Source organism: Symphalangus syndactylus, chromosome 16 (assembly GCF_028878055.3).
Source record: "Symphalangus syndactylus isolate Jambi chromosome 16, NHGRI_mSymSyn1-v2.1_pri, whole genome shotgun sequence".
NCBI lineage: Eukaryota > Metazoa > Chordata > Mammalia > Primates > Hylobatidae > Symphalangus > Symphalangus syndactylus.
Genome location: NC_072438.2, coordinates 71,580,318 through 71,596,796, shown reverse-complemented (window position 1 = coordinate 71,596,796; position 16,479 = coordinate 71,580,318). Strand labels below are relative to the sequence as shown.

The window sequence follows — 16,479 nt, the reverse complement described above, 5'->3', positions numbered from 1 at the left end:
GCTGAAGAGCCACAGTACTGTGGGGCCAGGCCAGGTGAATGCTTAGCATTCATTTCTTGGACAGATTCTGTGATGTCTCAGCCCCTCATTCAGGTGATATATATCGAAAGTTTACTATGTGCTAGGTCCTCGGTAAGTACTGGGAACTACAGGATGGCACAGTTACCCCAACATGGGTACTCCTTATTGGCTGCAGCTCTTCAGCCACAGGATGGCTGGGCACAGGGCTTGGTGCTGAGCAGACTACCTTCCTCTTTCATAAATATTCTGTACCCAGTGCAAGCTTGGGTGTTTAATACGGCATTAGAATCCACCACTCCTCTGCAAGTGCTTTCCTCAAGGTCACCAGTGAGCTTCTCATTACCAAATCCATTAGCTTTACCTGAGACCATGCTTCATGCCTCCAAAGCTGTGCCACCCAATGGAACTTTCTGCAATGACGGCTATGTTCTAGTCTGTGCTGCCCAGTATGGTAGCCACTAGCCACATGTGGCATTGAACACTTTAAATATGGCAAGTGTGACTGAAGAGCTGAATTTTTAATTTTAATTACATTTAAATAGTCACACATGTGGCTAGTGGCTCCTCTGTGAGACAGTACCGCTCTAGAGCATTCGATCTTGTTGCCATCCAACCCTTTCTGGCAACCCTGTGCTCTTAGCTTTGGTGACACGGCATTCTTCTGGTTCTCTGTTAGCTCCTCTCTGTTTGCTCTTACTCCTCTTGCCCACTAAAAATAGCATCCCCCCAAAATGTCTGTGCTGTGCCCTTCTCCCTCTGCTTTCTGCACTGTCTTTCATGTCTGGCGAGGCAGCCCCTGGTTTCTAACTTGGAGCCGTGTGGAAATGACACCCAGCACGGTCTCTAGTCCTCACTCCTCTTTTTGGCTTCGGACTAGCATTTCCACCTCTAGCCTGGTGGTCACTTGGGCATTCTGCAGTCGCCTTGGATTTACCTACCCCTAACTGAAATAATCATTTCCATGTCCTTCTAACCCCCTCCTCCTCCATCTGGCTCTGCTGCTTCTTTACTGTTAACCTGTTTTCCTTTTCTCCTTGGCGTCATCTGTGATGTGCCTCCCTCTGTGTTGTCCCTCACTCCCTAACTGTTATACAGTCTTGAGATTCCTCACGCACAGTGCTCTGCCTTTGTTCTCAAGGGCTCTATCTCTTTTTTTGATAATAAAAGTCAATGCTTATTGTTGAAAATTTACTATATTCAGAAAAATACCAAAAAAAGGGAAAAGAAAAGAAAAGAAAACTTGCTCATAATTGTAACATCCTGAGAACCATTTTTAACTTTTTTGGTGTGACTTCCCACATATAACCTTCCCTAACCTCTTGCCTGGATTACTGCGGCTGTGAACGCTTGGTGTCTCCCCCACCCTAATCCACTGCTATTTCCCAATATGATTCTCATCATATCACTCTTCTGTTCTGCTCATAAATCTCCAGAGGCACCCAGTTGTCTACTGCATTAAGTTTGTCCCCACTGATGGGGCATCATGCCAAGCCGACCTCTGCTTTCCTAATGCTCAATAGCCCTGATATGGGAGATGTTACTGACGCACCACAGTTAGAAATGCCCACAAAAGCAAGAAGTCATAGTATCAGTTATGGTTGGGAATAGATACCTATTTAGCTTGGCTTAAATTTAATAAGCACTACTATTTCCATCCTTTTTTCTAGGAAGCAAAGCTCCAGGCTGAGCTTGGTGGCTCACGCCTGTAATCCCAGCACTTTGGGAGGCCGAGGCGGGTGGATCACTTGAGGTCAGGAGTTCGAAACCAGCCTGGCCAACAAAGTGAAACCCTGTCCCTACTAAAAATACAAAAATTAGCCGGGTGTGGTGGCGCATGTCTGTAACCCCAGCTACTCAGGAGGCTGAGGCAGGAGAATTGCTTGAAACCTGGAGGCAAAGGTTGCAGTGAGCTGAGATCATGCCACTGCACTCCAGCCTGGGTGACAGAAAGACACTCTGTCTCAAAAAAAAAAAAAAAAAAAAAAAGAAAAGAACAACAAAACAAAACTCCAAAGCCATTACCTTTTAGATTGTGGTAGACAGATTTATTATACTGGATTTTACTTCTTTGCAAATTAAAAAAAAGTTTTTGTCCGTTTTGGTCCCTGAGATAGTTGCAGTTTCTAGTCCTATGTGTATTTTCTAATTACATAGCATACAAGTCTGTGGAGTTAAGCATTTCCCTTCCCCTGGAGAGAATTTTTTCCAGAGCTGAGAAACTCACACCCTCTTTGCCTGAGACATCACCTCTACGGAGTCTTGATACTTTGAGTCAATTAAAAATGAATCAATAACTATTTATTGCATGCCTGCAAGCAATGGGCTCCTCCATTGGACAAAGATGTCCTGAGCATTCTTAGAATTTGGGGTCTTCCTGGCAATGGACTTGGCCCCTTAACAAAGGCCATGCTGTATCTTGGTGATTGAGCAGCCAGCTGGTTTTGCCTGCCTGAGGGCCCACTGGCCCGAGCATGGGTATGGCTCTGCTCACACTCTGGCCTCCTTAGTGTCTGGGAGGTTTCGTGGGAGCGGAGGAAGACTTTGTCAAGTTTTTCTCGGTGGCCTGAAATTTAATCTTATGCGCATTGAGCACAGATTTAGTTCCTAATGAATTGTGTCCTCAGCTGTGTCTTATTTGTCTTTTAACAGCTCCCTGGCACATGTAAGCAATTAATAAATGGTTGCTATTATTAGGATTATGATTATACAGATGCCTCTGCAAACATTTTCTTTGTCTCTGCCTTTTCTCGGGCTCTAGACTAAATGCCCAGCTGCCTCCTGGTTGTCAGGCACATTTGCACCTTTGCCTGTGCTGTGATGTAGGCTCAGCCAAGCATGCCTTCCACCCTCCTCCCCTCCTATTAAAATCCTGTTCACAGAGTTAGGACCTTTCTAATGCCTCTTCCTCACATGCAGCCTTCCCCCAGGTTAGAGCTCACTGCATCTTCTTCTCTACTCTGTGTTGTTTCTTTGTACCCCCCATAGTAAGCTGTGGTCCTACCTGTGATAACTTCAGCTGTTTACATGTCACACCCTCAGCCTCTCTCTTGAATGTGGTGGAGACTGTATTTACAATGCTCACCCTGCCAGTCGCAGGACCTTGCATAGTTCATAGATGTTTGTCTGATTCACACTGTCATAGAAATTCCAAAGCCACCAGGTCTTTGTTAAACTTTTTCAGGAAGAGTAGAGTGAGTGCCACAAAGTCCCGGCCATATATCCCAGAGACATTCTCACTGCTTAGCTGTTGGGTTCGAGGCCTCTGCTAAGGATGAGGGGGCTCAGGGCAAACAAGTGACTTTGGCGCTGGACTCCAGCAGGTGGAGTTTCTTGTATTTCCAGAGATCTCCAGGAATCATAACAATTCATAGAAAAAATAGCTTATTGTCAAAAGTTAGAGGTCCACCTTGCCTTTTGGGGCCCAGTAAGCCACATGTTTTCTTGAAAATGAAATAATGAAGAGAAAAATAATTATTCTTATTCATGCAATTTTTTGCTTTTGTAAAAGAGAGACCTGTGAAACATTGGGATACCTAGCTTCTCAATGCATCAGTTTTCTTATCTGTAAAATAAAGAGGATCATAGTACCCATATCACGGGATCTTGTGAGTAGTAAATTTTTTTTTTTTTTTTTGAGACGGAGTCTCGCTCTGTCGCCCAGGCTGGAGTGCAGTGGCGCAATCTCGGCTCACTACAAGCTCCGCCTCCTGGGTTCACGCCATTCTCTTGCCTCAGCCTCTCCAAGTAGCTGGGACTACAGGCGCCCGCCACCATGCCTGGCTAATTTTTTGTATTTTTAGTAGAGATGGGGTTTCACCGTGGTCTCGATCTCCTGACCTCGTGATCCGCCCACCTCGGCCTCCCAAAGTGCTGGGATTACAAGGGTGAGCCACCGCCCCTGGCGTGAGGAGTAAATGTTTTTAGGCATGTTAAGTGTGCTCAACAAATAGAGCTATTATTATTATTATTATTATTATATATGTGCTTAATAAATGTTAGCAATTTTTATCTCATTACCACTAATGCACTAATGGACATTGTCTAATAAATAATTTCTATGATGTTGCTAGCACTAGAGAGACACAAATCTTTGAGTTCACCTAAGCTATTGTTCACCCTGAAAAGATTCAAGAAATATCAATAATCTCAAACTTTTTTATTTTAACAGCACTAACTTTTTTTTTTTTTAATTATACTTTAAGTTCTGGGATATATGTACAGAATGTGCAGGTTTGTTACATAAGTATACACATGCCATGGTGGTTTGCTGCACACATCAACCCGTCATCTACATTAGATATTTCTCCTAATGCTATCCCTTCCCCAGCCCCCCATCCCCTGACAGGCCCTGGTGTGTGATGTTCCCCTCCCTGTGTCTATGTGTTCTCATTGTTCAACTCCCACTTATGAGTAACATCACTAACTGTCTAATAGTTGTGCATATCCATTGTCATGCGTTGCTGTGACCTGCCGTCCCACACACACATAACATCAGGTTTATTATACCACACTATCCACTTGATTCACCTCCACAGTTGATTGTAGTTATTAAAAAAGAAGTATGAATGGCAAGGAATAAAAACTGAATTCTTTCTCTTACAGTGCTGGAATTTTGGGGGTGGGGCAGGGCTGAAAATTGCAGTTACATGGTTATTACAAGGCAATTACCTCAACAGTACTCTTCTTTCTCACTCACATTTCAAAGGAGCACATGTCCAAAAGGTCTTCTTCTCCTTTAATGGTCTTGACGTTGTCCCATCATACCTAAGTGCAAAACTATGACAATACTTCTCTTCCTGGTTGCCAAAAGTAACATGCGGGGGCACATCACAGTTGTGAAGGGAGAATGGCCTCTTTATGGTGGCTGGCTTGGAATTATAAATATTTTTATTTCTTCCGTAGGAGATGGCTCGTGGAAGAGAGGAGACAAACGCGACTTTGAAGCTAAGCAAGCATACTCGTCCCTCCAGACAGTCACTCTACTGAGGACAGTGAAACCTGAGTTTGAGAAGTTTTCCATGGAGGTGAAAAGTTCAGTTGAAAAACAAGGGCTCAATATGGAGGATTACGTAAGTGCCTGATTATGAGCCTAGACCTTTAGCATCCTGAAAACAGTCTTCTAATTAAATCAGAGATGACAGAGTGTCCCATTCTGAGCCATTCAAAAATTCCTAGGTTCAGGTCTGAATGTCACTGTTGCCTTCTGTGTTTTTTTTTTTTTTTTCCTTTCTGGGTGGTTTTCCTCCTTCCTTCCCCAATATACCCACTATCATCTCTACCCTTCACTTAACTTTTTCAGCTGCTGCAGGAAGGACAATTGCTTTTTCATGGGCACTTGTGGTGGTGCTGAGTAGAATGTCTGTAGACTTCCATCACGTATTTGACTAAGAGGGTTTTGGGGGGAGAAGGAGGATGAAGGAGTGCCAAAGGTTTGCATGCCTAATTTTTCCAAAGCTTGGTGGCAGCTGATATTTGGGGTTTTAGGAGACGCTTTCTTTTGGCAGCTTGGCTTAGCGTTCTGGCTAGTCTGCTTGTGGATGGTGTTGTTGCCTCTTTCTGCTGGAAGTTGCTTCCTACTCACATATTGTAGGGCTTCGCATTCCATTAGTGCTGTTGTTACTAGTGCACTTCAAGAGTGGACAAGAGTCAGAACCTCATTTAGCAGACTGAGGATTAAGCAGAGGGATTCATCTAAGAGCTGGCACCGCAGGCAGCTGACCACACCTCATTTGGCATCATTGTTTTGACTGCCTCTGACATGCTTTGCTGCATGGCCAACATGCCACTCCTGTAAATCCTTTCTTAGAACAGGATGAGTGGTGGGCACCTTGGGCTAGTTGAGTAGGTGTGCTGGTCTTCAAAAGTAATCACTCGGCCGGGCGCGGTGGCTCACGCTTGTAATCCCAGCACTTTGGGAGGCCGAGGCGGGCGAATCACGAGGTCAGGAGATCGAGACCACGGTGAAACCCCGTCTCTACTAAAAATATAAAAAAAATTAGCCGGGCGTGGTGGCGGGCGCCTGTAGTCCCAGCTACTCGGAGAGGCTGAGGCAGGAGAATGGCGTGAACCCGGGAGGCGGAGCTTGCAGTGAGCCGAGATTGCGCCACTGAACTCCAGCCTGGGTGACAGAGCGAGACTCTGTCTCAAAAAAAAAAAAAAAAAAAAAAAAAAAAAAAAAAAATCACTCTACAGCATCCCAAACTGAAAAAGAGCACCTTTTTCCTCCTCTTCTTTTTTTTGAGTCAACATTTCGCTCTGTCTCCCAGGCTGGAGTACAGTGGCGTGATCATGGCTCACTGCAGCCTCAAACTCCTGGGCTCAAGCGATCCTCCCAGTTCAGCCTCCTGAGTAGCTGGGACCAAAGGTACACACCACCATGCCCAGCTAATTAGGAGCACCTTCTTAATGATAGGCATACGGCCTGGATAGTCTCTGCCCAAATTAGATAATGATCAACTTCATAAGAGATGGCCACTTCCAAACAGGATTTCTCCTAGTGTCTCTACCTGAAGTACCACAGAGTACTGGCATTGGCCTCAGAGCTGCCTTCTGAGTCTAGATTTAGCACTTCTGAGCTGTGTGATCTTGGAAACATTGCTCAGTTTCCCCGATTCAAATTACTTTTCCCTGTTGGGAGGATTTTGGATTATTTACCTGAAGCATTTAGCGCTATCCCTGTCAGAAAGTTAGAACAAAATAAACTGTACCTCTTTTGTACCATTGTTGCAAGATTATACCTGTCTTTATAGGAATTTGTTATCAAATGACATACAAAGGGTCTTATAAACGTTTTATTAATGTTTAAAATCAGTGCTGTCTGGTAGTTATGCAATGTGACCCAAAAAAGTGAGCCACATATATAATTTAAAATTTTCTAGTTGACACATTTGAAAAAGTGAAAAAAAAACCCCAGGTGAAATTAATTTTAATAATATATTCCAATTAACACAATATAAACATAATATTTCAACATTTAATCAACTAAAAATTATTAATGAGATTTTAACGTATTTCTTGTACTATGTCTTGGAAATCCAGTGTGATTTTACACTTACAGTGTGTGAAGCCCTTGTTCAACTGCTCCATGGCCACACATGACTAGTGGCTACTATATTGGACAGCGTGTTCTGAATTATGAGAGAAGTAGGGTTTCTGCAACAGAGGCTACATTTAAGGAAACATGTGATAGTGTTGTCATCATCCAAATCCTTTGTCTCAGAAATATGAAAGAACGCAAAGAGTACTGAACTTCCTTCAGTAGTGCTGCCAAATGTAGCCTGGGCCATTATTGAAAACATCAAACTCTTTTACGTATGCCACTGTATATTCTTTTACTTTATTAGGTTCATATTAATTTTATGGTTTAAAGACTCGACAATGGTGCCATGTTGTCTGGCTTCCTTTCACTGGGCAAAAGTTGGCATCCCAGCCAGGAGTGGTGGCTGACGTCTGTGATCCCAGCACTTTGGGAGCCTGAGGCAGGCAATTGCTCGAGCTTAAGAGTTGAAGACCAGCTTGGGCAACATGTTGAAACCTCATCTCTACAAAAAATACAAAAATTAGCCAGGCATGGTGGCATGCACTTGTAGTCCCAGCTACTTGAGAAGCTGAGGTAGGAGGATCATCTGAACCCAGGAAAGTTGAGGCTGCAGTGAGCTGTGACTGCACCACTGTGCTCCAGCCTGGGTGGCAGAGTAAGACCCTGTCTCAAAGAAAAAGTTGGCATCCCACTACTGGGTAATTCTTCTTGGTTATCTGTTATTCTGTGTTCATAATATTAAATCTTATTTTAATGGTAGTCTAAGCAAAATCTCACTGGAAATTTATACCTACTACAAAGATTTATAGTATATTCCAAACCTGATAAGAGCACTTTAGAGATTATTTGCAGCTCTAGATTACCATCCTGCTTCCCTCTGATGGTGGGAGTCTTAAAAGTGACTTTATAAATAAATAAAAATTAGAATTTTAAGTAGAAGTTAGAGCTAACTATAATAACTTATTTTAGTTCTGAGGATGTGTCCATCTTTTGTATGTATGTAGGTTTTAGTGGGGCTTTTTTTTTTGAGATGAGTCCTCCCTGTGTTGCTCTGGCTGCTCTGGGCTCAAGTGATCCTCCTGCCTTAGACTCTGGAGTAGGTGGGATTACAGGTGCGCACCACCACGCCTGGCTGAGTTGGGCTGTTGTGAACACCAGCTGCAGATGTTTATCAAGTTAGGTTAGACAGGTGGTCCTGGTGAGTATCATGGGAAGAAACGATGGGAGCCAAAGAGCCAGCACCTGGTGTGACTGGGTTCCCAGAGACTAGTCCTTGATCTTGTGTGGTGGGGGAGCCTGTAGGAGTCTGGGGTCTTCTCTCTAGACTCAGTCTTTTTGCTTCTCTTATTTGTGCTAATGAGTTGTCTCATCTGCTCACTTAGAACTCCAGTTCATGATGCCCATCATGAGCTCTTTGTTCCCTGCTATCCATCTCGAATTCAGTGATTTTGGTGGACTCTCATTTGTTCTAAAATTTACCATGCATTTTCCAAAGAATCACATGACCTAGGAACAGTGACAGTTTTGTTTCTTTTAAATTCTTCTACTTTTAAGTATGCTTAACTGAAAGTGTACTTAAGAAGCTGGGCACAGTGGTACATGCCTCTATTCCCAGGTACTTGGGAAGCTGAGGTGGGAGAATCGCTTGAGTCCAGGAGTTTGAGCCCAGACTGGGTAACATATCAAGACCTCACCTCTAAAAAAATAAGTAAATAAAGTAATTTCTTAAAAGTATAATTAAGTATGTGTATACTTAATTGAATTTAAGTATTAAATATATTGAATTAAAATTAAGTATAATTAAATTAAAGCTTTAAATGGCCTTGGGTGGGATCCCAATACGTATTAAATAGAAGCAGTGATAGTGGGCATCTTAACTTTAATGTAAAGAGCATATAGCAGAATTCATATTTTTTCACATCATCACTTAAGCATGATGTTTGCTGTGGGGTTCAGGGGACACTCTTTATTAGACTGTGGCAATTCCCTTTTCTCTCTTGTAGTGAAGTTTTTTCTTTGGCAAAATGATTCCTTCTAATACATAACTGAAACAAAAATAGCACGTCAAGCATCAAGGTTTGTATGATGTGGGTTAAGGAAAATATTTGGACACAGGTTTTTTACTTTAGGCGTTATGTATCGTATGATACCACTGACTCTATTTCTTATATGTTAGTATTGCATTCATCATATTACCATGTTGTCAGCATCCTTAAAAAGGTTATGGTCTTCTGAAAATGAAAAATTTGAAACTTTAAAATATTTACAGACTATACTGAAGCATTGGGAGAATAGAGTAGCAGTGATGTTTTTAGTAAAATTAATGTTTCATATTTTTAACTTACCAAATTTTGATGGATTAATGCCATTTTGTTTTGGTAAAATTGATCTCTTCTCTCCTCTATCCATCTCTTGCCCTCTCTCTTTTTAATTGACTTTTTAGTAGAGGTAATTGCACATTTACATGCAGTTTTAAGATGCAATACAGAGAGATTCCTTGTGTACATTTCCCAGTTTCCCGCAATGGTAACATTTTGGAAAATTATAAGATTGGAACTAGGATATTGACACGGATACAATGCAATTATTATGCTCAGATTTCCCAGTTTTACCTATACTCTTTGTGTGTGTGTGTGTGTGTATTAAGTTCTATGCAATTTTATTCTGTGTAGATTTGAGTGTTTGAATTTTATCAAATGGGTATTCTTACACATATTGTGATACTCGGTTTTTCTTTATTCTGTTATAAAGTTGTGATGTGAGTTGCATTAGTAGATGTTTCTGATTGTAACCATTTCTGCACTCCTAGAATAACTCAGGACCATCTCAACCTCAAGACTGAATTGTTCCATTTCCCAGTTCATATTTTGGAGAGTATACTTATGGTTGAACCTACACATGCCTGCCTAGGTGGAGATTTTCAGGCTGGGTTGTCTCAAATGCTGTTAGCAGCCTGTAAATTAGCTTCCCTTAGTCCAGTGTTCGCTCCTGTTTCCCTCAGCTTGGGTGCTACATGTATGTGGTGTGATAGAATATAGGGTTGTTTAGGGCTAGTGTATCACTGGGGCTGTAAGTGTAGCATATACTATAATTGTCTAGTTATTAGTACATGTATCTTATGACAGTGTCCCCACTATTCCTATGGGTACTATAATATTAAAAAAATGCATTTGTTCTTTTACTAGTGAACCAAGGGGAAATCTATTCCATTCTGATGCATCTTTTTTTTTTTTTTTTTTTTTTTGAGACAGCGTCTCGCTGTGTCGCCAGGCTGGAATGCAGTGGCACAATCCTGGCTCACTGCAACCCCTGCCTCCCGGGTTCAAGTGATTCTCCTGCCTCAGCCTCCCAAGTAGCTGAGATTACAGGCACGTGCCGCCATGCCTGGCTAATTTTTTCATTTTTAGTAGAGATGGGGTTTCACTTTGTTAGCCAAGATGGTCTCGAACTCTTGACCTTGTGATCTGCCCGCCCCAGCCTCCCAAAGTGCTGGGATTACAGGTGTGAGCCATCTCGCCCAGCCTGCTTCATGTTTTAATGAGGCTCAGTGGCCACCACTGGAGGCAGTGCAGACCAGTGGTTAAATATGCAGGCTTGGGATTTCATAGACCTGGCTGCCTCTTACAATTCTTATCTTGGGCACCTTTCTGAGACTTAGTTCGTTAGTTTACTGGCTATCAAATGGGAATAACAATTTTTAACTGAAAAAGTTGGTCAAATAACTCAAGAATTGTATAAAAATAATATTCACCACAATGCCAGGCATTCATTGGATGGTAAGCATTCATCGGTGCTTACCAATGATGAATACTTGGTAAGCATTCATTGGATGGTAGCTATCATTTCTCTTACTTTTGTTTCTTGTATTCCAGGCTGATATATATGACACTCTTGTGTGCCTACTGCATGCTTCTTACTCATCCTTCAGATTGTAACTCAAACACCACTTCCTCAGGACAGTCTTTCCTGACATCCCAGACTATGTCATGGTGCTCAGTTCCTTTCCATCACAGCACACCTTTTGGCTTGTAATTATACACCAATGTGTGGGATTTTCTGATTAACCTTTGTCTCTTCTACTGTAAACTCTACGAAAGTGGGAACTACTCTTGTTTCTGCCCACTCTTGCATTCCCTTATTGTGTACATGGCACATAGGAAGTGGCCAAAGTACCTATTATTATTATTATGGTTATTATTTTTGTTATTATTGAATAGAAAGGACATCAAATCAAACACACTTCCTCTACAGTGGTGGAAACTGAGGCTGAGAAAGGTGGGGTGGCCTTTCCAAATGTAACTAGTATATTGCAGTCAGTACAGTGATGTTGGCTGGTGGTGGAGTGTTATGCTTAGACCTTATTGGGTACACAAAGCCAAGTATTCAGTTTCACTTATACCATGGGAGATAGTGTGGGGATAGTAATGGGGTTTCACAGTGGGGGTTCTGAGGACCATCTGGAGGTCACCTGAAATCTAAAGTGAGAAGTAAAGCCCTACTGCAGAGGCTCTCAAGTGTTAGTGGGGCTCTAGGTATGGCTCAGACAAGTTTTCGCCAATTACCCGCCTGGCCTTTTCTGGTGGTTTCTATTGGGTTGCCCATATGTGCAGTGGCCCTCACTCAAGGGTGTCTTAATGGTGGTGCTTGGCCTCTGCCCATGAGCAGTTCCAATTCCTGAGCACTGGTATTTGGTTTTAGAATGCACTGTGTGGTGGCCAAGCCAAGATTAGTTGCATCCCCTGACTCCTGCCTGGGTCAATGACTTTCTTTTTCCACTACATCAGTCTGACCCTTTTAACAACAATGTACCCCATAAGGGAGCAAACCCATGACCTGAAGATTATGTGTCTCAGGCTCCACAAGTGAGCCTGGCAGCAACACAACCTGAAGTATTTCCTTCCTTTCCCTGCACCCCACCTGCCCAAATACACACTTGTAAGATACTGGTTTCTCTTTCCTCTTTCAGACACTTGGCAAAGTCTGGCTAGGACTTCATCTCCTCTTCATCACTTTGTTCTTTAGTAAGAGATACCTTTCAAATTCATTCATGTTTTCATGAGCTCGTTAGGTTGGTGAAGGTTTCTTGACCTAGGGTGTGTTAACACTTTATAATGATGTACAAAATATTTTGTGTAAGTGCACGTGTGTATACTTTTGGAGAGAAGGGTCAGCATCCATTGTCTGATTCTTAATGGGGGTCAGTGTAGCAAAAAGTAGAAAATCATTGAATTAGATCATGGCTTGTCAGTATTCCATTCACTCAGTTACTGTCCTGAGCCCTGTTTATTCACATGGATAGGGTATGTCAACATTGTATATGTCAGGTTGCACTGAAAAATCAGTCCCTTGGAAGAAACTAAACAAAGACCTAAATGCTCAAATGCTACCTTATCTTACATGACAAAAACCATTAGTTTTATGTCTGAGATGAAAGGCATATTCATTTTTTCATTCTGGACTAGGGAGATAGTTCAGTCTTTTCAATTCCCAGTGTTTTTGCATTATGCTTTTAAGAGTAGACTTAAATTTGTCCCTGCTACTATTTCCCATGTTAGACTGGGTCAGTGTTGGAGACATATTTTCCTCTTAGTCAGCTTATTTGGCTTTTCTGGCCTGTAAATTTCACTTTACTTGACCCACTCTCCTGATTGTGTTTGGCACTTTTGAGACCCATTCACTGACTGGCCCTTTAACAGTTGGTTCTGTCTTTGGGTGAAGTTCATATTCCTTCCCTCATACTGTTGTTGTTTAAGTCAAAATAATACACAACTTTCTAGATTGAAAGGGCCCAATATAATGAATTAAATGATACATAATTAAATGATACACAACAAATAAAATGACAAATAATACACAACTTTCTAGATTGAAAGGGCCCAATATAATGAATTAAAAATACATTCATAGTACTAAAGAGTTATAGATAAACATGAATCTTCTTTTCTGCCCTTCTCTACTTCTAACTCCCATTTCCCTAGAGACAATCATCATTAATGTTTTATCTGCTTTTCTGCTGTTTCTCTCCACGTTTCTAAAATTGATTATCCATATTGCTGTTTTTGATAGTAAAAATTTTGATACTATCTCTTGATTTCCTAAAGTGGAAAAATATTTAGCTAGCTCTTTTATGTACTCTTTCTCTGCCAGTTCTTCCTTTTCCTTCTACCTTCCTAATACTTTATAACATAGTTTCTGGTTAAAAATACATTCATAAAATAAAATGTGAAGAAAAGCTAAAAAAATTCAGAGCTTTTATTATTACGACCATATAAATATTTATAGTAGAACCATATAGTATTCTACAATTACATATCCTTTCCAGTACAGTTTTTTGTTTCTCTGGACTTACTAATTGCTTTGGTTTTTTATTTGCTTCTGTGCCTGTGTAGTTCTTACTGTTTCATTTTTCACTTTCTCAGCCAAACATTTTAGATAATGTTAATTTTTTAAACCCTTTATCTTCCTGCTCTAATTTAGAGCAATTTATTTCTCCAATACCACCTGTAAATGTCCTTCAGTTCTCTCTTATATCTCTTTTCTCAGGTATCAGATCTCCTTCTTTCTTAAATTTCCCCTTGGTTTTGAAGAAGAAAGGGGGCATGCATTTTTTTTTTTTTGAGATGGGGTCTCACTCTGTCACCCAGGCTGGAGTGCAGTGGTGCCATCTCAGCTTACCGCAACCTCCACCTCCTGTGCTTAGTAGATCCTCCCACCTCAACCTCCTGTGTAGCTAGGACTATAGGCATGCTTCCATGCCCAGCTAATTTTTGTATTTTTAGTAGAGACAGGGTTTCATCATGTTGCCCAAGCTAGTCTTGAATTCCTGGGCTCAAGCAATCCCCCCACCTCAGCCTCCCACAGTTCTGGGATTACAGGTATGAGCCATCATGCCCGGCAAGAAAATCTTTTGAGACTTTGAGTATCAGAAAACATTTTGTTTTAGTCTTACATTTAATTGACAGTTTAGCTGGGTATAAAATTTTCTTTGACTATTAATTTTCCTCAAAATGTTGATGCTATTACTCTGCTGTTTTGTAGCTTTTGGTGTTACCATTCTGATTATTTATATTTTTCATGCTTTCTTTTTCTCCATCTCTAGAAGCTTTCGGTATTTTCTCTGTATTGTTGATTGTGTCTGTAAGGATCTAGTCAGGAAAATAGAGCCTATGCCAGGTGATTCAACAGGGATTTAATGTGAGGAATTATCTTTAAGGCGTAGAAAGAGCTGAGACGCCAAATGGAAGAATAGTGCAAGCCAGAGATGAGCAACAGCAGAAAGCCATTACCACCTGTAGAGCTGGAAGGACCAAGGAAGAGATAGTTTTCCCAAGACTCCAAAGGTAGGGTTGCCATTGGAGATAAAAGGATAGAGTAAATGCAGGTTCTTCTAGAGATGCTGCCCAAGGGAAAGGGAAAGTGGGAGAAATATCCTGGCTTTTTTCTTCTTTCTGGTGCTAGTCTCCCACCAGTGCTTCTTCTTGGCTGAACCAACTAGATGTCAGCTGACAGGGAAAGGGACCTGGAGGAGTCATTTTCATATGATATAGGGCAGAGCAAAGCAGATGAAGGGAGGGGAATGAATTGGAGGGGAATGAAATAGGCAGACAACTGGACTCACTGGTGTTCTGAAATTTCTCAATAATATGAGCGTTTTTACATCCTTGTTATGAGCACTTTTTGCTTGCTTTCTCTGAAACTTTAAAATAGGATGTTGGCTCTTTTCAGTTGATTCTCTAATTTTCTCTCCTATTTTCCAACTCTTCTTTTCTTCTTTTACTTCTGAGAAACTGACTCAACTTTACCTTCCAGCCTACTTATTGAATTTTTAATTTTTGCTATCATATTTTTAATTTCCAAGAGCTCTCTCTTGTTTTCTGTGCCCCCCTTTTAAAAGATAGCACCTTGACTTGTTTCCTGTATACAATATTTGATCTTTCTGAGTGCATGCTTTCATCAGTTGTAGAATACGCTTTTAAAACATATTTTGACTTATCCAAAGTTGAGATTCGTTTTATAATTGGTGGACTGTCATAATTTAATAAGTAGAATTTTTTCTTTCTAAGGGCAACTTAGAAAAAAAGGTGCTTCTTACAATTGCAGGTATATTACATTTGTTGAGATAAGGTTTTTTCCTCTGAGAACTAAATCAGAAGGAAAAAAAGGGATTTTTTAAAAAAAATTTTCTTTTACTTTCTGCATAGTGTATGCCTTTCAAGTTCATTTTTTTCTATTAATTTTGATCTCTTTCTCTTTTATATTATAAACTTTTCTTAAACTTTTGGTAATCCTTAGCTGTTTATATTTAAGGGTGAGCCACTATGGAGCTTTCCAGAAACTCTATGTGTATGAGTGGAACTTGTTATAGTGGTGAACTTTACTATAGGGTAATAATGTATCAAGCTTGTTATTCAAAGGATTATCCCAAATATGAATATCTGGAAGTTGCTTATCTTAGGTTGGTCAGTTTCACTACAAAATTCTCCTCCAAATTCTTTCTTGAGGGTCATAAGGCTGCCCTATATTTTGGGGGCCCAGGGAGTGACAGTCTCACCTTTAGGACTGCAGACTTATTACTTAAACCCAATTTTCAGTTTTATGCTTTACCCAATCTTCAGCTATGCCTGGTACCTTCTTGTTCAGATCTTCTTGGCTTCAACATCTTCAGACAATAAAACTAATGCCTTTTGCCTAGATGGGATGGAGCACTTTCTTCTCTGTATAAGATTAGGGAGGAGATCTGACTCAATTTAAGGTTGAAAAATGGGATATTTACATAAAAATAATTATGCAAGCTCCTTATAGAGACTTTCAACTAATTTTACTATTTTCAGTGCCACTGCATCCCCCACCTCCAGAGGTAACAGTGACTCCAATTCTAGAGCCTCTGAACTGGAGTAGTTTTGCTTCTTGTTGGAGTTCCCTGCCACCCTCCTGTGTACACTTTGGTTGTAGTTTTTCAGTTCTATTGAGTCAGTTACCTTTTCCCAACTTCCAACATTTTGTTGGTATTTCTTTTTTTTCTTTCTTTTTTTTTTTTTTTTTTTGATTGAGCTGGAGTCTCACTCTGTCACCCAGGCTGGAGTGCGGTGGCGCGATCTTGGCTCACTGCAGCCTCCGCTTCCCAGGTTCAAGCAATTCTCCTGCTTCAGCCTCCCATGTAGCTGGGACTACAGGCGCCGGCTACCACGCATGGCTAAGTTTTGTATTTTTAGTAGAGACAGGGTTTCACCATGTTGGTCAGGCTTGTCTCCAACTCCCAACCTCAGGTGATCCGCCTGCCTCAGACTTCCAAAGTGCTGGGATTACAGGCGGGAGCCACCGCACCCAGCTTGTTGATATTTCTTATCTGCTGTTTCCTTTCTGTACTCTTTAGAGTTGTAGGTTTATGTCTTAAAACATTTATTTTTTTCATTTTGGTG

The 16,479-nt window shown here is 41.1% G+C and overlaps 1 protein-coding gene across 5 annotated transcripts in view; it reads left to right on the top strand.

The window, feature by feature from the left end:
- NPR3 (natriuretic peptide receptor 3) overlaps positions 1-16,479 on the top strand; it is an 87,629-nt gene that overhangs the window by 25,445 nt on the left and 45,705 nt on the right. For all 5 annotated transcript variants that reach the window (XM_055245613.2, XM_055245612.2, XM_055245611.2 and 2 more), the window contains one exon: positions 4,924-5,090. In XM_055245613.2, the coding sequence (XP_055101588.1) occupies positions 4,924-5,090 (167 nt within the window). The remainder of the gene's footprint in view (positions 1-4,923; positions 5,091-16,479) is intronic.